General features: G+C 37.2%; 2 protein-coding genes across 3 annotated transcripts; both read right to left on the bottom strand.

The window, feature by feature from the left end:
- Positions 1-786: 786 nt before the first annotated feature.
- Positions 787-8,724, bottom strand: LOC147394999 (nuclear matrix constituent protein 1-like). Its single transcript, XM_086453365.1, has 8 exons — positions 8,129-8,724; positions 6,575-6,784; positions 5,683-5,936; positions 5,306-5,580; positions 5,123-5,202; positions 2,283-4,306; positions 1,422-1,797; positions 787-1,319 (listed from the first exon to the last, which is right to left on the bottom strand). Exons 1-8 carry the CDS (start codon positions 8,435-8,437, stop codon positions 1,068-1,070), a joined length of 3,780 nt encoding a protein of 1,259 aa, XP_086309491.1. The 5' UTR covers positions 8,438-8,724; the 3' UTR covers positions 787-1,067.
- A 2,206-nt stretch (positions 8,725-10,930) lies between these two features.
- Positions 10,931-19,923, bottom strand: DEG8 (Trypsin family protein with PDZ domain-containing protein). 2 transcript variants are annotated; one of them, XM_086453634.1, is made up of 14 exons: positions 19,513-19,923; positions 19,055-19,185; positions 16,649-16,731; positions 16,411-16,509; positions 16,098-16,164; positions 14,289-14,364; positions 14,079-14,145; positions 13,726-13,943; positions 13,237-13,304; positions 12,830-12,909; positions 12,051-12,137; positions 11,823-11,930; positions 11,342-11,484; positions 10,931-11,226 (listed from the first exon to the last, which is right to left on the bottom strand). In XM_086453634.1, the coding sequence occupies exons 1-13, from the start codon at positions 19,680-19,682 to the stop codon at positions 11,356-11,358; spliced, it is 1,383 nt and encodes a 460-aa protein (XP_086309760.1). In that variant the 5' UTR covers positions 19,683-19,923; the 3' UTR covers positions 10,931-11,226; positions 11,342-11,355. The 2 variants fall into 2 exon arrangements, with proteins under 2 accessions (XP_086309760.1, XP_086309759.1); XM_086453633.1 differs by having other exon boundaries at positions 11,076-11,484.
- Positions 19,924-21,071: the final 1,148 nt, after the last annotated feature.

The following is a 21,071-nucleotide window of genomic DNA, read 5'->3' as shown; positions in this document are numbered from 1 at the left end:
CACTAATTGTGATCAAACCCACAACCCCATGGTTGTCTGTAGTATGTCAACCAATGGGTATCCAACCTGAAGCCATTTCTTTTGATTGTTCCCCTCTGCACAACTTGATTGAGCTATTCTTATCATCCAAATGAATCAAAATTTTGACCTCCTCTCCTCATCCTCGACATGCCATTGATAGGTGAGATTGTAACCTGCCTAAGCCACTAACTATACTCTTTTAATTATGTATAATTTAATCTATTTTTAATCATATATTTAGGTCTCCCAAATTACTCCAAAGGCTCCAACATTTTTTATACTAGAACATGTCATGGATGTATTTGTTGTTGAAAGCAATCCCCTTGTAACTTCAATATTGAAAAAACAAACAAACAATATACAGAGATGAATCTTCTGTTTGTGATCATCCACAAAGCAAGTTTTTTTTTTTTAAATAAAACAGAATGCTTCTTTTGCAACCCAAGGGGTTGGCCTAGTGGCAAGCCAAGCCTTGATAAGCTCCTCAGGAAGGGTAGGTTAAGTGTTCGAAACCCCCACGAAGCAATGAATACCTCAGGACCACCCTCCAAGGTCTGGCTCTCAACTCAAATCAGTTGCACATAAGACTTTCTGAATGGGTGTCCCATGTGACCATGGGATCAATCTCACCCGAAGGGTGGGGGTACCCACGATAAGAAGAAACAAAGATTGCTTCATGAGAAGAACTCTAACCACAAACAATGAAAACCCACAGCCCAGAATAACAAGGCGAGTAATAAAATACAGATAATTTAGACAGAGAGAAGGCTAATAGTGGCACTGTTAAAATGGAGCAAACAATTTACTACATCAAATCAAGCAGTTGTGATGTAAATAATAATAGCCTAAGATCCTACTAAATAAGAAAAGAAACACTTAGCTACTGACTAAACCCAACTTGAAATGTGAATTTCTTGGTTAAAACTACATTCCAAAATGTTGATACACACAGAACATCAAAGAGCTCTTAACAGCAGACTCAAAAACTGATGCAGTCAAGACTTGATGCATTGGTGCCAACACACCACAAAGATCGTGTCTTGAAATCAAGTTGTGAAGAAATTCCACAGCTTCTTTCCTATAGAAGCTTCACCTGGATGCTCATTCTCGTCATCATCCTCATCCTCATCCACATATCCGTCGTCCTCACGAATTTCACTCCCATATTCATCTTCATCTTCATCACCGTATTCCCTGGTACCTTCTGTCATCCCATTTACATCCTCGCTCAACTCCACATTTTCAACCAACTTTGTCATGTCGGCATCACCACCATCATTTTCCGCCGCTGCTTCACACTGTTACAACGAAAATTATAATACCCATAGTTAGAAAAGCCTCAGCAAAGGCACTGCAGAGTATAGAAAGTAAAGCTACTCTGAGGGAGAGGTGTTCATTACCCTGACGACTCTATCCGATGAGATCTCCTGAATTTCCACAATGTTGCTTATTGTCGTCACTTGCATCATTTGTGTCCTTCTACCATTGTCACTAGCAACCCCTGGAGAATGGGCAACACCAGCGTTGGGTATAGAAGCTTCTTCCTCTCTACCCATACCATCATCAGCTTCCACTTGAGAATGAGCAACACCAGCTTCAGGTTTAGAAGCTTCTTCCCCTCTGCCCATACCATCATCAGCTTCCACTTGAGAATGAGCAACACCAGCTTCAGGTTTAGAAGCTTCTTCCGCTCTACCCCTACTACCATCATAAGCTTCTTTCTCTTTCCCTTTTGTCAGGTTGGCCGATACTTGGGCTGCTGAAGCAGTGCCAGCACTGTTCACCATTTAAATACAGCTTTTAGAATATACAATCAGTTGCCTGGAAATCTTGTTGTACTTGGTTTGGAAACATTCATTCTGAACGATCAAAATAATAGCATACCTCTTGGAAAATAACGGTTACATCCCTGCTTTAGAATATCAGAATGTATCGGTTGATACATATCGGTATCGGCCAAAACCGATACAAATTATTGAATGTATTGGGTATGAATTGGTTTGTATCAAATGTATTGGCCAATACCATATTTGTTTTTTAATTAACCGAAACATTCGATCGATATGATATTTTAAACCATAATTACATCTTTTATAGAACCAATAAAAGTAATGATCCACAAAAAGGTACACAAATCAGGAGCTATGGCCCATTCAAGAGGTGCCGTAATGAGTACATGCACCAATTGGTGTGTACCTCTACATCAACCACAATAATGGGTTGCCAACGCACACAACTTAAATAAAGAAAGATAAACTTACGTTTTAGGTCGCCTGAGATTATATCGTTTTTCTCCAGGAGTTTGAAGTCCCGGGGCAACAGTTTGTCGCCTCTTCCTGCGCCCCCCAGTTGTAACACTATCAGAACGGGCATCATTTTCATCACCATCCTGCTCACTCGCAGTGGTTCTCCGCTTCAACCCAACAGTTTTAGTTCCTTTAGCTGCAATACTAGAATCTCCTGGACTTTCCTCATTTATATGAGTAGGATCTTGTGTGTTCCCACTAGGCTGACCATCCTTCTCTGGTGTTTCCCCAAGGAAAACCTTGGCATCTTCAACAACTGCTTTCACAGAGCGAGTTCTCCTAATTCCAGGATTGCGTTTTTTCCGAGGTCTCCCCCGACCATTCTTTAGGTCCAAACGCTGGGAATCTTCCGGAACATCTTGGGACATGTTATCCATGTTGCTCTGCTCATCAAAAGATAAAGTAGGTTCACCTTCAACCTCTCTGATGCTGTTATTAGATTGTATCCTCTCAAAATCAATCGAATCACTTGGTATCTCGAAGGATGGCTCCAGCACATTATTGGAGCCATCTAATCCTAGTAATGCTTCTTGAGGCGACTCATCTGCCAAACCTTCCACTACAGTTTCCGTAGTCTTACTAATAGGTGACAAGTTTAATATCTTGGAGGTGCATTTGCGGAGCCAAGACATGGGTACTCCGGACATACCAGAACCCGAACCTGTTCCCAATGGAGAAGCCAGATTTCCTTGCATATTCCCCACCAAATAATCTCCCACCAGCCTTGGCTGAGGAATCTCTGAATCCTCCAATTCCTGTATCGATCGGAGATCAGAAAGAATGAACTCACTGATTATTTCTCCACAGTTCGTGCAACTCTTGTGCTTCTCAACAAATTTTTTAATTTGTTCCCTTTGACCCTTGAGCTTCTTGACAAGGTTATCAAGTTTGTCAATGTCTTTCTGTATGTCGAGTTGCTGTTCTTCAAGATGTTGTTTGTCTGTAGTAATCTTCTGTTTTTCCTTCCCAATCCTAAGTCTTTCCATCTTCATGTCTTCCATTTCCCTTCCAGCTACTTCCCTTAAGTAATTGATATTATTCTGATCTCTCTCCCTCTGCTCCTCAAATGCCCTTTCCCTTTCGTGGAGTTGCTTCTCCATTTCTTCCCGCCTATTCTGCATATCAGACTCAAGCTCCCTTTTGCGCAGCTCAAAGTCACGAACCATATCTTCTTGATCACTTTGTGTTTTTTCAGCTATAACAGATCGCTCGTGCTCCATAATGGCTTCGAATGATTCTTTCTGCAGGCTGAGAGCTTCCAATTCCCTCTGAACATAACTCTGTGTCGACAGCTTCTCTTTTGTTAACCTTTCCTCTTCTGAGTGTTTCAGTTTTTCAAAACTTTCCTTCTCCTTACTGACCTGTTTCAGCTCTTTTGTAATCTCGGCTCTTTTCTCATCCAACACTTCCCATTCCCTCTCAAAATTCTCCTTGTCCCGCTTCAGATCCTCATGTTCCTTCAAAAGCAATTCTTCCTGAAGTTTGCACTTATCTATCTCCTGCTTCAATTCTGATTTCAGGCGCACATGTTCTCTCCTCTCTTCTTCAGTTAGTTTGAGATTTTTAATCTCTTCATGTAAATGGAGTTGTTGTTCTTCAATGTCAGTCCTCCTCTTCTCAAGTTCTGCAATGAGAATCTGCAAGTTTTCTTTATCAGTAAGCATCTGTTTCTTCTCAATCTCCAAATTCTTCTCCTCGGCTTTGATAGACTTCTCCCTCTCCTTCAAAGCTTTCCCTTTTAAATCAAGGTCTTTCTCCTTCTCCTTATGTTTCTCCATTTTCTTCTCCAAAGCCTGCTCACGTTTGCTGATCTTTTCCTCCTTGAGGTTTGTTGAAATTTCTTTCTGCTCCACTGCGGCAACCTTGCCTTTTAGCTCCTCATCCAGAGATTTCCTCTTATGGTCCATTTCCAGCTCAAACTCATGTTTTTTTGAATCCAGGATGGCATTGTGCTCATCGAGGAGTTTCTGAATCTCAACCTGCAAGAACTCAAATGCAAAAGACAAGTGTCAGACTCGGCTAAAGTGGACATTAGAACATTATACTGGTTAAACTCAAAACTCAACATCGAGAACTTTCTTTTCTTTTTACAAATTCTGAGACGCATCAAATCCTTATATGAACAGATGAATTCTTGAACAATGTGAACGTTTCAATTTCCCAACTTGAAAAAATTGGAGCCTTAACCCTAAATATCCCAAATAATCAAGAGTAGAATCATCAAGATATTAGTTATCAAGTAAAAGTGAGCCAATAACGTCTATAACACAACTAGATCTAGGAACACATTTTTCAGACTAGACAAGCTCACCCTAGCCTATAAAGTTTTGGGAAAATAAATAAAAAGCAAAAGAAATTTCCTACACTCCATAACTTAAATAAAAGTGAATTTCCATAAATATAAATTTATTATAATCAAAAGAGAGAAAGAGGAGGCGAAGATTGTCATCCTACAAGACAACAAAAGAAACTTGTGATTTGGAAAACACGAATCATGAAGTTGATTTTGAGGCGAGTTATCCACAAATTTATGTTATTTTGAAAAGAATCGGCAGGGTATAGAAATAGTTGGTAAATTCTTCTTGTTTTGATGTATATACTTGTTTATATTAGTTGCACCACACATCTCATTAGCAGAAAAATAAATAAGCATCTCATGAAGCTTGAAAAAGCCATATCATAATCCTACCATTGCAGGCATGACAGAAATCTACCCAAAAACAAACTATTGCATTATCTTCCTCAATCACAATGTATGTTGAACTACTCTAGTGAAAAAAATTTACTCTACTCACTCTTTCTTTAGCATTAAGCTTTTCTTCTAATTCAAGTAATTCCTTCTCTTTCATTTCTAGGTTATTTTTCAAAGCATCAGCTTCCTGGATAAAACAGGCAAAAAGGAGAAGATAAAGAAAAGGGTTAGATATGAAAACATGGATGAATGAAAATATAAGTAACATCTCAGATAGAAGAGAAACTTGCCCCTTCCTTGCCAGCTAGGTTTGCTAGTCTGATGTTTATATCATCTTCCTTCTTTTTCAAAGTTAAGTTAGTTATCTCAATCTTTTTTTGTGCCTCTTCAAGGTCATTCTCTCTCTGTTTTAAAATCATGTCTTTCTCATTCGTCCTCTCCTCTCTCTGATTAAGTATTCTCCGACCCTCAGTCAGCCTCTCTTCTCGCTCCTGTAGCGTTCTTTCCCATTCACGCAAGTCTTCCCTTTGTTTAGATAAAGCTGCTTCATGCACTCCTCTCCTGAAATAATAAAATGAACTCCGGAAGTTAAAATGGAAAAATGCTACCCAAAAACTTCTAATGTAAGCTGAGAGAGAAGTGTTGTTGAAGCTTAAGGCATACTCGGCATTTAAAGACTGGCGTTCACTTCGAACTGAACTTTCCCGAGCCTCCACCTCTTTCAATTTCCTCTCCACCTCTGAACTCTTTCTACTTGTTTCAGCAATCTTGGCATCAACGGCATGCAGCTTTGCTTCTACCTCCAAAGATTTCTCTTCAGTGCTGGCAACCAAAGCCTGAGCTTCAGCCATCTTTGAATCAGATGAATATTTCATTTTAGCAGATTCTGCACGCATCTCATGCAAAGCCTTCTCAAGCTGCAGCCATCAACATTCTCAGGAAATGATGAAAAATTCATGACAGCAAAATAATTACAGAAATTCTCTTTTCTTCTCCTTATAAATAAACCAGATATTCCTCATTCAAATATATATATATATATATATTCATGCAATAAAATACCTAGATAGTGTGATATGAAACAGATAAACAGAAAGACCATTTATCTAAAATAAAACAACCTTTCATAAAGCAGTAAGAGAACAATGAATGGCAAAATGATCAACCCAAATAACTATTTTTTTTTTTTTGATAACGAAGGGTATCCGGGCCAGCTTGTGCGCATCCTGACTAGTCCCTATGCCCCACACCCAGGCTATGGATTTATTTTTATTTATTATTATTATTATTATTATTTATTTTTTTATTCTTTTTTTTTTTGGGGGGGCGGGGGGGGGCATCCATCCCATTTTATTACTTAGATACATTAGAACCCAACACCATCAATTTCATTCATGCATTGTGAAGATATGTCATATGCTTAATGAGAAAGCGCAATGAGCATGTATTTCAAAATACGAGGTAATCAAGAGTACCAAAAATATTAAAGCGCTGCCATTTTCAGTAGGCAAGCAGCAACTAAAGGGGGGAAATGAACCACAAGCAGATACCGTACATCAGTCACACATTGCTTCTCCACTCCCAAGGCCTTCCTTAAATTCTCCTCTCGATTCTCTATTTCGGATATTGCAATCATGTGTGCTGTTTGTTCTCGTTTAAGGATCTCCTGTGCTTCAGCTAATGTTTGCCTAAGTTCTTCGTACTTAGAAGAACACACTTTCTTCTCAATAAGGAGAAGCCCCATATTATGTTGGTATTCAAAAAGCTGCACATCAAGTCAGTCAGATGAGATGAGAAAAGGCATAATATGCAATATGAAATACGAACCCCAAACCAGTAAAACCAAGAACAATTAGAGTAAACGCAGGGCCAAGATCAACTTTAAGTATAATAAAAAAAAAGATATAAAATTAAACAAATTAATTCTGAAGTGCTTGCTTCAGCCATTATAAAATCATGAAGTAATGAACCCTTACCGATACTACAAGAATAATTCAGTACTGAACAAATTGAACTAATAATTCACATAAAATCACGGTCCTATAGGTTCATCATTTCATTGGTCATCTTGTAGCCATCTGTCGTTAATCATTTCAGCAATCACCATTATTCAACAGTCTAGGATTCATCCCATGATCATGTTCTTGCGTCCTCACTTTGTTAAATTGTTATTTATTGTAACAGTCACTTCCTCTTGATAACACTTAGGATCACCCGACGTCCGTCGGCATTGGATAATGGGATGTTGAACCATATACCAATCACCACCCTATTGATCCTTCAAAACCATGTAATAATCACCCTATGTCTCTCTTTGCCGATAGAGTTTTTTAATTCTTATGCTTAGGGCCATGATCCATCCAATGACTGATCCCATTGTACATTTGAGGTGGAATAGAGGGGGAGAATGGTAATCATGTAGTTTGAGCAATTGTTGATTTGTGAGAAATTTTTGTTTGATTATAACATTCAGCCTTGAATTTGATTTTTCAGTATTATACTATTATATTTATGTTTTTACAAGTATACAATTTTTTTTAATTCAAAATTTTTATCGTGAATATGAATTATGTTGGTACTACAACATCAATTTTTATTTTTTTTCTATTATCTCTTAATTTGCAAAAAAATTTATCAAATTATTAAACGTCCAATCCAATTCCTGTAACACGATGCTGATTTAAGGATTAATCTTCTAAATTGTGAGTCAATTCTGATTTCACCTGCAATCTTTTCAGTAATTAGCGTACATTTCATCATTTTCTTGTTATTCATAAACCAATAATTTTCCCCTCACTCCCTTAAGCATGCTTTATCATGAACCTAACAAATAGCAAAAACCAAGGTTTAAATTTTCGAATAAAGTTGTACCGAATTTTAGGGCACCAATACAAACCTCAGTCCAATTACACTCTGAAACTAAGTATGATAAACTTGAAAAAAAAAAAAACTACTTTTTATAACACATAGTAAGCCCTTCATTTGTAATTTCAGACTCAAATTTCAGAATAATTTAAAAACAAAAAGATATTCAAAATTGAATTTAATCAAATTAAACAAGATAACAAGTGTAAAAACGGAATTGAGAAATTAAATAATCTATACTAACCTCATTTTCAAGCTTCGAAACCCTCTCCGAGAGGGCTTCTCGATCTTTCTTCTCCAATGACGCTTCGTCCAACAATCCAACCTCCTTAAACTTCCTCCAAACCTCTGTTTCGCCACCACCATCAATATTTCCTACATTTTCGCTTAAAAAACCCAAAGGTGGTGGCGTACCTTCAACAAAAGCAACACTTTTCCCCTTCGCAACACTTCGATCTACGTTCATAGGGTTTTTAACACTTGAACCACCATCACCGTTCTTCTGTGGTGTAACTGGCCAACCAGACCAAACCTTTCTCTGAGGCGTAAACATCACAGATTCCTTCTTTCGAGAAATTCTATGTTGTAGATCACAGATTTCACATTCATAAGCAAGAAATCAAAGAAGAAGAAAAAAAACCCTAAAAAACCGAAATTTGATCTCTTTTGAAACCTCGAAAACCCTACAAGATTCAAATTTCCTCTTAATTGCAAAGAAAGAAACAACAAAGAAGACGAAGACACAGAAACCCTAACCGGACGTGAACCGAATTCAAAAATTCCGGTCAATCGGAGCCCTGAAATCCGAAACCCAAAGAAACTGCTTTTTACGCGACCTTTCGTTTTTCTTTATTTTGTTTATTTAGATAGACAGCGCTCCAGTATTGTGAATTTACTTAAATATCCTCTCTTTTATAAGAATGTTATAAATTTGTAACTTTCGGTTGAGGAGTGTTTTAGTCATTTCATGTTTATGGCTTTTCTGTTTAGCACGTGTGCGGTGTGCTGCCAATAATTATTATAGTGACGAAACTACCCTTGCTTTATGGAATGTCTGCTTGAATGTAAGAGTCAGAGAATCAGAAAATGGGATGGGATCTTTGGTTAGGTGAGAATACAGTAAATCTGAGATAAGATTAGGGTTATTTTAGTAAAATCATTAGTTAGTTTTAAACAAGCAGTTTAGAATTTAGAACGGATAATTTGGGCACTTTTTAATTTACTTGGTATTCAGGAACTCCGAGTCCTAAACTCCAGCAACAACTCCACCTCTCTTTTTTTCACACGTGGCACATTTTTTGTGGGCCTACTAACTTTATCCATGTTTTGCAGGGTTGACCCCACTAAAAGTCAATCAATGATTCTTGACTACTAAATTCAAAATATAATTGTGAGTAGGATGTAAGTGGGCCGAGTTTGGACTATGTTGGGATCAATTAAGAATCATTTTTTTTTCCTCAGTTAGATATGAACTCAATTAAGTCAATGAGTGATTCTTAACCATTCGATTTAAACATCTTTTGCATCTTTTTTCTATCACCAGTTCTATGAATATAATTGTGAGTTGAATATAAGCGGGTCGAGTTTGGATTATATTGAGATTAATTTAGTATCAATTTTTTCTCTCACTTCCTCCTTTTGAGTTTTGTAAGAGGTTGAATCAATGGACATTAAATTTTAAGATTTCTTTCTCAAGATATCTTATTTCTTTGAAATTTTTTTTTTCTTTTTCCAATTAATCATCAAAGAAGATGAAAAAAACATTATTAAAACCTCTCAAACGACAATTTTGAAATCAAGAACTTGAAATTTTTTTTGGCAAATTTTGTTTGGTAAGATCAGATTGAACTTGTTTTAGTAAATTCAATAAGTACCTAACGAAAAAAAAAAAAAAAAAATTACTGAACATTACAAAATCGATTCGATAAGTACTTATTGGACATTACATAACAGATTCAAACAAAGCTTTTTCATGTAAATGAATTTGACTCAATTGAAGGTGTTAGGGTACAAAAAACGAGTAAGATCAAAGTTTAAAACCCTCATTTCAATTTTTCTAGATGCAAAAAACGAAGAAGAAAAAAGAGAGGAAAAAAAAGATTGGTTCGTTGGATAGGTGTCATAGAGAATAAATGGTATTTCATGGGATGTGTTTAGGGGCATCTAGGGATACCACCCTTTTTTTTCAATATTTTCTACAATACCACCAGATACCGTTGGATCTAGTAAGATGGATGGCATCCAAGAGATGTAAAAATAATTGTCACTTGTAAATGTTCTCCGAAAACATCCCTTATTTCATTCAATAGTTCATGGGGTGTCTGCATAAATAACCTCATTTAATTAAGTTTATGTTGAAATTTTTAAATTTTGAAGTGTGTACGATGAGTAAGTAGGTACATAGAGTATTTTTGGGGTGTGCAAATAGCCCCACCCCATAAATTGGCTTTTCTTGTGCCATGTTCGACTTCTCCCTGTATTCTTGGTAAGTGAATTACAGCTTCTCTGGGTAAGCAATAACAGATTTCTCAAGAGCTATCCAATCACTCAATTTTCTTGAGTAATCAATATGAGCTGTGAACAACAGTTTTCTCTCAATCACAGGAGTATGAGCTGAATCTAACCTTGATATTGTCGTCCATTTTGACAATTATAATGATAAAGCCAACGAAAGTAACCAAGAAAACTGATTTTGAAGCCAGTTTGCAAAAGCCACACACCTTAAACTTCTATTGACACTCCAACTTTTACTGAATACATCCCAACCAAAATTTTAAAAACAAAAATTAATAGGGTGAGAAGAGCTGACTCACTTTAGTAAAGAACATTAGATATGTATATTTTCTTCTCTTTGATTGAGAGAGATCGAGGAATGAAGAACACGAGATCAACATTGGTGTCAACTTGTTCTTTTTTATGGGTTATTACCCATAGTGGCATTCATGGCTTTTTTTGTGTGCAAGTATTACAAAGAAAATATTGACGTGAAAATGTTAATTCCTATTTTGAATGGTGTGTAAATTTTTAGTTGAGGTGTGGTAAATAATTTTAAGTAATTGGGGTGTAATAAGTAAAAGTTGGGATGCCAATAGAATTTCTCTAAATAAAAAAGAAAAAAATACTTCAGACATTAGATTTGAGTAAAAATACGCAAATTTATGATTAGTAATCAATCATCAAAATTTGTCAAATTTTATGACTAGAAACCACCAATCAAGTTAAATGTTTATGAATAGGTCCACCAAAAGATCCACCTATTGGGTTACAAGGCCCAAAAATGGAATAGGTTTTAAGGCACTACCACTGAAATGGCGATTATCCACACTGAAACATTCAGAGCCTCTGAAAATAGAAACGATATTTTACGTTACTCATTTTAAGTTTGGTGTTTTCCCGACACTAGATGCTTGAAAAAATAATGAATCATATTAAAATGTTTCAATGTAGAAATAGATACCAGAGCATCCCTCGTTACGAGCTTTTTTCCTCTAAAGTTATAGGCAGCTCCAAATTCTCACTGCCCCTCCGAATCATTAGCAAGACTTTATCCCCCACTTTGTAGTCATCTAAAACCTTGGATAACTCTGCTTTGTTTCTGACCTGCTCAACCAAAAGCGATATATGATTTTGATTACAAAACCCGACCCTCGCCCTAATAACAAGGCGGACAAAAAGAAGCCATTAACCCACACTTGTGTCATGGATATGCTTCTAGTCAGGACACCCCAATACTCAGTGTGTCCTCATATGGTCACCTTTTGGGATATGTTTGGGTCCGAACTCTGGACAGGTTTACAACTTTCATGACATAGTTAAGAGTATGGCTCCTTTCTGTCCATTAATCTAGATGCAAGTATCCCTCATCTTTTAAGTAACAATAACAATCAACATAGAACTTATAGATAGAAAACAATCAATTATAGTAAGAGAAAGCTTACAGGTTTATTGTCAACGGCAATAATGATATCCCCGAGTATTATATTACCAGCAAAGCCTCTCGTAGTGGGAAGTAGTCCAGCCTTGGCTGCAAGACCATTTCCAGGAACCTACCGAACATGATTAGTTGTTATTCTCTATGGCTCAGGGGCTAATTGAAGGAGCTCTTAATATAGAAGAACATAAGTTGTGAACCAATTACTGGCCCAAACTCAATTGTGCAGGTATACCTGTAGAATAAGAGCTCCATTTCGAGCATTCAGTTGATTTGCAACCAGGTCGGGAGCTATGTCCACATTCAAACCAGCTCGAACAACCTAACATGAATGACCATGAAATAAGAATCACAGGCATGCAATCCATCCGAACAAAGAATTACAGGCATGCCTGAGTTGTTCATATTTTTAAACTCATACTATGTTTAGCTTTGCAAAATCGAATGGATTGTAGTCTGGAAATTCAAACAGACAGTTCAAATTGTCCTTCAGTCTAGTCATGCCTCTCTTAAAAGGTCATTGTGTTTTTGTTTGAATTTTTCGAAATCCCATAACTTTTGATCTATAAATCTGTTTGTGATATTACCATTTAAAAGCTCTCTTTGAGATCTTCATGATGATTTGCATTTAGATATAAAATTATTAAATAGAAATATCCGATCATCCTTTGGTCACTTGATTTTTTACCATCAACAATAAGGTTCACCACAACTTTTTAATAAAGAGTCGAGATCCCATACGGTGTCCCATTTCTATAGATATGAACAGTTGTCTACGTGGCACAATTTGATTAAATAAACACATTGTACTGCGTGAGTGGCTTGATTAGGAGCCCAAGGTGTTTTAAACACCAACTAATGCTTGCCATGTAGACACCAAACCTTTTTTATTGGAAGGGGACTCCATATTGGATCCTGAGTCTAATATAAATATCTATTCCTTATTTCCTATAAAAGCTCTATCAGCCAAAACAACAAAAGTTGACAAGAAGAAAATATGCAAAAAGAATATACTTTGCCAAACTGGATCAATTGAGGTACTATTTTGAGTACTGTTGAGGATGGGATGGCAAACCCTACACCTGCTGATGTTCCTGCCATAACAACAACAAAAATGAAATTTTGAACAATTCAGGAATGGTTCCTTTTAAGCTGTGTAATCATAAATAACTAACTTTACAGGTAGAGGCCCGTAAGAAACCCTTAACATCCCTTAGACCAAAGTATGCTAGGACACTATCAACATAAGAAGCAGCACAACAGATCATTCAATAAAGAGGCAATATTTGCAGTATTCACTGGTGAAACCTGCATTTCTCCACTCAAATTTGAATATGTACAAGAATTGCGGCATTTTCTGCTTGTTTCCCTTAAGTTATAAGAAAGGAAGTTGCTTCAATTTACCAAAAGGAAGCTATTACCTGTCTGAGTAAATATTGCCGTGTTAATCCCGATCAAATTTCCCTTGGAGTCAAGAAGGGGGCCTCCGCTGCCAAAATTATGAGAAATAAGAAAATGGATGCATATGACGTGTGTTTCAATTAAAAACCACTTATTCACAGAATTTAAACAACATTTTCTCCAAGTTTAACGAGTCAAGGATACCAAAGAAACTATTGTTAAATCAGATGAGATGTATTTCAATGAAGAATGAGCCACATAGTTCAGAGAAGAAACTAACTATGAAGTTGCAGGAAATTTTTTTATTTAGCTGAAACAAGTTATGATCCAAAATTCCAAAATATACCATAACCAGGAGGGCATTGTCAGAAGTGAATATTATAGAATTCCACATAAAAATATCTCTATTTCCTGAACCGCAACTCATTTTTAATTTTTTTACTATTCTCAATTTCATCAAACCAACTGTTGAATTTGTTTTGTAATAGAATGAAAGCTCCCAGACAAACCTGTTACCCGGATTGATGGCTGCATCTGTCTGAATACCCCCAGAAATTGTTACTCCAGCTTGACTAAAAATTTCTCGATTCAATCCACTAATAACCCCAACAGTTAAGGTATGGTCAAAACCGAATGGATTTCCAATTGCTAAACACTGCTGGCCTACTCTTACAGCAGAAGACTGCCCCACATTGACCGGCCTCAGCAGAGCTTCAGAAGCTTCCACCTAGCGTGTTAAAGATTAGAATCCGTTTCAACCATATATCAAAAACCCAATATATATATATGTTACAATGCTTAAAGGTTACTGTTAGGGTTAGAATGGAAACAAAGAGCGTGTATTAAATAAATAAGTAGTTACCTTCAAAACAGCAAGATCTTTATCACGGTCTGCACCGATCAACTTACCCTCAAAGTTCTTTTGAACCCTTCCAAGGAAAAGCACAATCAGAAAAAATGGATATTACAATAATAATGAAAAAAGTACATCCTCACACAGAGAATTAAGAATCCATCTAAATATCGAATTTCAAATTTTCAGAAATCAGTACAGGACACTGCAAACACTCACCCTTCAGAAGTAAGAATATTAACCCGTGCAACAACTTGGCCAGGGTTCGGATTCCTTGAAAGAGCATTACCAACAACTGAACAGGATGAAGAAAGAGAATGGTTAGAAAACAGCCATTTTATTATGCCTAGTTGGCATCCTATGGTTTTCCATGTTCAGCAGTTGGGTAGAAAGGGAGTCAGCATCTAATAAGGTTGGTGACTCTCAAATGGAAATGTGTTCAGAAGGGACAAGAAAGCATTTGGGATTATGAAGGAAGGGGATCAGGTGAAACCAGCGACAGAGGTGCCATGCTGGCATCTGTAAGTCCCTCATTCTTCCTTACATGCCCATGCAAATCTATGATGGTTTTGCAGTCAAGCTGGAAAGCCTTGAATCAGGTCAGGGTAGTCCAACCCATGGTTTAAAATATTGGAATGTATCAGAATGTATCAGTTGATACGTATCAGTATCAGCCAATACTTATAAGAAACATTGACCCTGAAACATTTCGGGAATGTATCGGCCGATACCCTATCAGTTTTTTCATTAACTGAAACATTCAATTTATACGATATATTATACAATGGTCCATCCAATATGCTACCACATGATATTCCCATTTTCCAATCACTGTCACAATAGGCTTAGGAATTCTCTTTCATTTACATTTTTTCTTGGTAGGTAAAGAAAATTCATTTTTCCTTTCTTTGTTATCTCCTTGTTGTTTTTTTGTCTTGTATTTGGGGACTAACTCAGCCTCCTCTTCTCGCTTTCTTCATTAATATAATTTATATTTATCAAAAAAAAAAAAAAAAAATTCATTAGAAGGGAGAAAGAAAGCACAGAAGAGGAGGTCAAAAAGACCATCCGAGCAAAAGGAAAAAAGACAAAACAAGAAATAGAGCAGAAAAGAAAAGAAAAAGCAAAAAACCCAACACTAAACACACTAATAAGATTCCTCAAAGCTTACATAATCCCATCTATATATAAAATCATCACTAAAGAAACCCCTAAATTCCTTAAATGCCTTGCACCAAAAAGCAACAAACCCATAATGTCGACAATGACTTCATTGACACCCATTTCCTTCCTATCAAACACCCGCCTATGGCAAGCGGGATAATGCTCCAAAGGATTCTCTTACGTGATCTGAAAGGATTTGAGACCCAGCCTTGGAAGAAAGATAATACCGACTTGGAACAAACCCACTCAATGCTCGTGAGGAAGAAAAAGTTTAGGGTTACCTGACTGTTCTAGAGAAAGGAAAATGGATAAGAATGTGGTCTATTGACTTCCTTATGACAAAGCCCCTAGCAATGAGCTGGCCTAAAGTCAGAACCTTATCAGGAACAGCAGTCCAAATGAAAAAAGAAACCTTGGATGGGACCCGAGTGCCCCAAGATGATTGCACAAGGAGGCAATGAGTGATAAAATTCCAGGCAATCATTATCAGCATCGAAGTCTTGTTATTCAGGTTTCCATCCCTCAAGGAATGTAGGGATTGTTCTTAGAGGGCTTGATTGTTAGATGGGATCTCATCATTAATGGGGGTCTTAGTCTTCTTTGTATCTTATTTGTTTTTGCCGAGACAGGTCATCTTGACCTCTTCAGCTATTTGCATGCTTTGTCCCCTACCTCGTTCATTTCTTCTCTCTCCCACCCCCACACACAACAACAAAAATCTACAAGCTACATTACTCAGGCTCTACCATTGACGAAACAAACATCATGCAATAGCAATATGGACATCCACCGTACCAAGAAGTCATAAATGAGTTATCTTTCTCTTCCACATAGCAAAATAAATACTTGTTTAATGGGCCTTACCATGATAGTTAGTCACAATGTGTCCTTGTTGATCCCAAACAACTCCAGAACCATTTCCTTCAGGAATCTGGCCCAATTTAGAGAATAGTTAACAGATCACTATAGCATAAGCATGAAAAGATGTAAAAAGAGTTATTAGGGGGGAAAAGAAAGAAGGAAAAAAAAATTGTAAGAGTTGGCGCTTGGTTTGGCTTGTTGAAGCAAGATAGTGCTCCAACCAGCTCCTAAATCACACCCTTTGGGTTTGCAGCCACGTTTCTCAAAATCCAAACTGGTAAGAAAGATGATTCTAAAAAATAGAGGAACGATCTACCTCAACTACACCTGTAACATTAAGTTGAGGACGCAATGTTACATCAAAGATGTTGACAACAGCGTAAGTGTTCTTCTCAAACAGTTGGACAATTCTTTCCTGCCAAATAGACATGAATCAAATTCACCTGCCAAAAATATGCAGCCCGTGGAAAGTACAGTGAATCACATAAAGCAACTATTAAAGGAAAATAAATTGGGGAATTAAGAATAATCAACTGATATAATTGAGAATGAACCTCATAAGGGAAGAGTGCCCCAGATGGAAAAACAGGTGGAGTTGCTTCTTCAATCGTCACAGAAGGATCCCCTAAAGCCAGGGCTGTAGATCCAAAATTTACAACTTAATCAGAAGCAGTATATACATGCTTCCAGATGCCAAACCAAGAACATGCTGATCAGCCCAGAACTTGTAAATTGAAGCTGGTTAGCAACCTATAAGAACTGAGTCAAATTTAAAAGTTCATTCACAGAAGTAATGAGTGTGGCGCTGTTAAAGGTGGGTGCCTCACTGCCCAGGTGTTTTATCGAGGATAGAGTGTAGCCGTCTAGGACCCTATAAGCAAGTAACGAGGACACTCCCCCATGTCTTACCCCTGTGTCAGACACAAGCCAACATACTCTAGCCTACAAATCTTTAATTTGTTTTATTAAGTACTTTACTTTCGGCTACTATTTAAACTAGTAGGAATGTTTATGTGATGAATGTGTTGGTTAGGTAATTTGCATTGTTTGTATTTTATATGGCTGCTAGAGTTTTCCTTGAGAATAGGAGTCTTTTAGATAAAAGCAATAGAAAATTTACTAAAAAGCTAAATGGCTAGGTAAAATATCTACATTCCATTTGCATGTGTAAATACTGATTAAATTAAAAAAATTAATATCATTATAAAGACCTCGGGAGGAGCTTTCGAATGGTAATCTTTCTGAAAGGCAAACCAACTTACAAATTGGAAGGTATGTGATCTGTAGATGCAAGAAATTGCTCTACACTTTTCTTCTCTCCTAGCTCGGGCGGACCTGCAAACCAGCCCACTCCGACGATCAAGTTAGACAAATTGATCAGTGTGATTTAGTTTTTTGAGAGAAGAAGGAATCGAACCTCTTTTACCCATAGCCCTCTTCCTTTTATAGGCATTGATCTGGTTCGATTTCTGTGCCACCCTTTGAGGTGACCTAGGGCAGTTAGCTCACTCCCTGACATGTCAGCTGCAGGAGTTGTTACAACTGCCCTGCCACTTCTGGGATGGTTAGAACGGACTAGACATGACGTGAGTTGTTAATGTTGTCAATCAACTGACGCATATGTCAGATCCGTACAACCGACCTATGATACCATTACCCGTACTACCTAACCTATCAGTGACTCGGGTCCAAGCTCAATCATCCATTTGTTCCCGAGGAGTTCAATCTACTGGGCTTACCTATCAGGCCATCCGAGCTTTGAATACATTTCCGAGCTTAATTTCCTGCCACGTGTCCTTATTTCAGAATTTCCCCCACATGATCCAAATTCCAAACAAACAAACAAAAAATAACTTCTTAATAAAGTAACATTAGATATGGTTGGTTACAATTAAGTAGCTTGGTAGTTTTGTATATTTAGGCCACTAGGGAATGTTTGGGTCGTCCTTTTTCTTTCACCCCCTTTTCCGATCAACAAAAAGTAATATTACCAGGATTTAAAAAAACAGTTCAAGAGAAAATAGAGAGGTGGAGAGCTTCACATTATAAAAACCACAAATAGGAAGGTAAACAGTAAAATTAGGATACAATATTCCTCCACATAAAAACCAGGTCTTCAAAATATATGCCCCTTGTGTCTCAGTTGTGAGCTGACCAATGAATCATTGTAGTTGATAGCACATAGGCATTTGGGGAGATAAAAGTGGCAAAAGTGCTTCACAATCACAAAGGGTGCACTCATTTTATTTACTAGAAATATTATTATAGTCTATAGATGAACTTAATGTATATGTTTTTATGTGATGTCTACTTCACATGAATGGAAGTAACAATGAAAAAACATCTATCTCGAAATATGAAATCAATTGTTTGGATGTGTCAACGAATAGGGTTTGTCAGAGAAAAAAAAGAGATTGTCCCCACCGAGACAAGCCAGAAACACTAGAATGTTTCGGATAAATGTTCCATTCTTGTTTTGATCAAAATCAAGGTGTCTTGTCCGAGATGGTTGAAACTTTAAACCACAGCCACAATATCTCAATAAAATGTAAATAAATTAATACAATATGCACTTTCTTGTGTGATGTCGAATCAAGTCATTTGTCTGGTTGAGGCATGATAAATCAATAACAATTCTGATGTCCCATTGAATCAAGTCCCTGTAAGATTGGGTCATTATTGAATCCCAGCACCTTGATCCAAAGTCCAAACTCAATAATATTGGCTCAGATCAGATCAGATATCAAGTATGACGCAATCCAGTGGCACACCACCATATTGGATCACTTTGTCAAAAAATTATAATAAATCACCAGAAAGTCCATGAAAATTTCAAGGTCTACCCAAATACATAAATGTGCAATTTCAAGAATCATAGTTCGTAATGCTATAAAGGGCAGAAAAAAAAAAAAAAAACACTAAGAGGTTTAAAAAATTAACAGTGCTGAACAGTTGCGAACCTGAGAAGTACCTTGAAGGATGAGAACAAATATACAAGAATGAACTTGCAAACAACATTCTTCGCCTTGCGGTGAAAGGAATGCTATTGCATATCACTTCACGCAAATTTTCCATCTGATCTTCAGTTGATCTAAAGGCCAATATAAGCTTAAATAAGATTCAACAATGCCACAAAATCACAAATATTCACCAATACCATTCTAATACACATATACCCACAAACTTGGCCACTGGTAACATGGTTGACATACATAGGAACATACACATGAACATGCACATACACCTTGCCACATACATGCATGCATGTCTACACATCCACATTCTTAGATCCAAACATATCTAAGCAAAATATGAGAAATTAGATCAAATTCAACTGTGAAGAAAAATTATACAATCCTATAGATGCAATTGTTGTTCTTATGTGAAGAGCTACAGCTACTGAGGAAAGTAGGCGAACCTCTGAACAGAGATAGATTGAGAGGAAACATTGTCGAAAGAGTCGAATTCAATTTCTCTTTTAGAACAAAACGATGAAGCTCCATCGAAGAACACCTCTCTCCGACCGAAACGTTTCGGAATTTTGAATTGCTGAGACTGCAAAGGTGAATTACAAGCTAACACTTGCATATTTATCAGAAAATTCTCGATTAACTTGCAGAGTATCTGTTCGAAGAAATGTTGCAGAGAAGCAGGAGTGATAAGGAGCTAGGGTTAGGGTTTCAAGCAAAGCTACTCTGGAGAAACCACGTAATCCATCATCCATGGATGAAGCATTTTTAGTTTAGTTTTCGGTCTTTAAGTTCGTTGTTTGATAAGATAACAAGAAGAGAGGACGAGAGGAGATGTGTTACGTGTTAGTCGAGGATTAGTTGCTCCTTTTGCATTTGAGGAGAGATTCTATTGATACTCCAATTTTTACTTATAACACACGAATCTATTTGTAAACGGGAGCGTCTATTTTGCACACACCAAAAGTATTCTATATACAGACTTGACTATAAAATGTAAAAAAATTAAATTTACATTTTTACCCTTTTCTAAAATTCTTAATAGACATGCCCTAACATACAAACACCTTCTTCCTCTCTTCTTCTTTTTTTTTTTTTTTTTTTTTTTTTTTTTGGAAGATAAGCTGGGGGTTAGGCAGACCCCCGACCAGCTATATTAAATTAACAAAGAACATTACATTCTCAAGAAAGGTTGCCCAGTGGCGTCCCTCTCAATAATTTTACTCAAATCCCTAGACAAAGGGGGGGACCATTGAATTATATCAGAAGACAACATAAATGAAGCTAGGTGATCAGCAGCTTGATTGGCCTCTCTGTAGGTGTGTTCGTAATTATGCCATTGGAACTTGATTGCTATGGTTTTGATAGTATGCACTATGTCTTTGACCCTCCAAGGGACCTCCCACTTGCCTAATAAGCAATTTATGGCAATGAGAGAGTTGGCAGTAATGATGAGCCTTTGCAGGTTCAAATTTATCGCCATTTGCACCCCTTCTTTAATGGCTTGGAGCTCATGATGGAGAACCGATACCCCCTGCCCTCTTCCAGCCATGACTCTGATTACTCTCCCTGTGTGATCTCTAAGAACAGCTCCCAAACCTCCTATGTTGCCTCGGAGAGATCCATCTGTGTTTAGCCTATGAACTCCAATTGGAGGTGGATTCCAGTAGCAAGTCGAGAAGGCTGGAAGGGTAAGCCTTACATTGATGCCCCATCCCTCCACAATCTGTCTGTTGATGTCGCTATCTCCCATGGTTATGTTTAGGCCATCTATTCTTCTCCTTGTGTCCTCGAGAATCATGTTACTTAAGCTTCTACTATCCATACTTGTATTGTTAAAAATTCTTCTACACCTCTCCTTCCATATGTGGTAGACAAAACCAGCAAATAAGGCTTTCTTGATTTGAGATGAGGTGTTGCTACCTCGGCAGTGATCCATCATCCATTGGACTTCGTCATCCCAAGAACCAATTTGCTTCACTATGAGAACTTTGGCTAAGACAAAGTG

Source organism: Akebia trifoliata, chromosome 9 (genome assembly GCF_017979445.1).
Source record: "Akebia trifoliata isolate Shusen 1 chromosome 9, ASM1797944v1, whole genome shotgun sequence".
Lineage (NCBI taxonomy): Eukaryota > Viridiplantae > Streptophyta > Magnoliopsida > Ranunculales > Lardizabalaceae > Akebia > Akebia trifoliata.
This window is presented reverse-complemented; position numbering and strand designations above follow the sequence as displayed.

Bases quoted from the DNA above. Each gene is read 5' to 3' on its own strand.
- LOC147394999 (XM_086453365.1), bottom strand. From the start codon at position 8,437: ATGTTTACGCCTCAGAGAAAGGTTTGGTCTGGTTGGCCAGTTACACCA. The intron at 5,203-5,305 runs GTTTCTCTTCTA...TTATCCAGGAAG, and splicing joins AGCTGGCAAGGAAGGGGCAA to CTGATGCTTTGAAAAATAAC. The intron at 1,320-1,421 runs GTAATGAACACC...TCGTTGTAACAG, and splicing joins CATCGGATAGAGTCGTCAGG to TGTGAAGCAGCGGCGGAAAA.
- DEG8 (XM_086453634.1), bottom strand. From the start codon at position 19,682: ATGCAAGTGTTAGCTTGTAATTCACCTTTGCAGTCTCAGCAATTCAAA. The intron at 16,732-19,054 runs GTTCGCAACTGT...TTGGATCTACAG, and splicing joins TCCTTCAAGGTACTTCTCAG to CCCTGGCTTTAGGGGATCCT. The intron at 13,305-13,725 runs GTTTGTCTGGGA...TAATTTTGGCAG, and splicing joins GCCATCAATCCGGGTAACAG to CGGAGGCCCCCTTCTTGACT.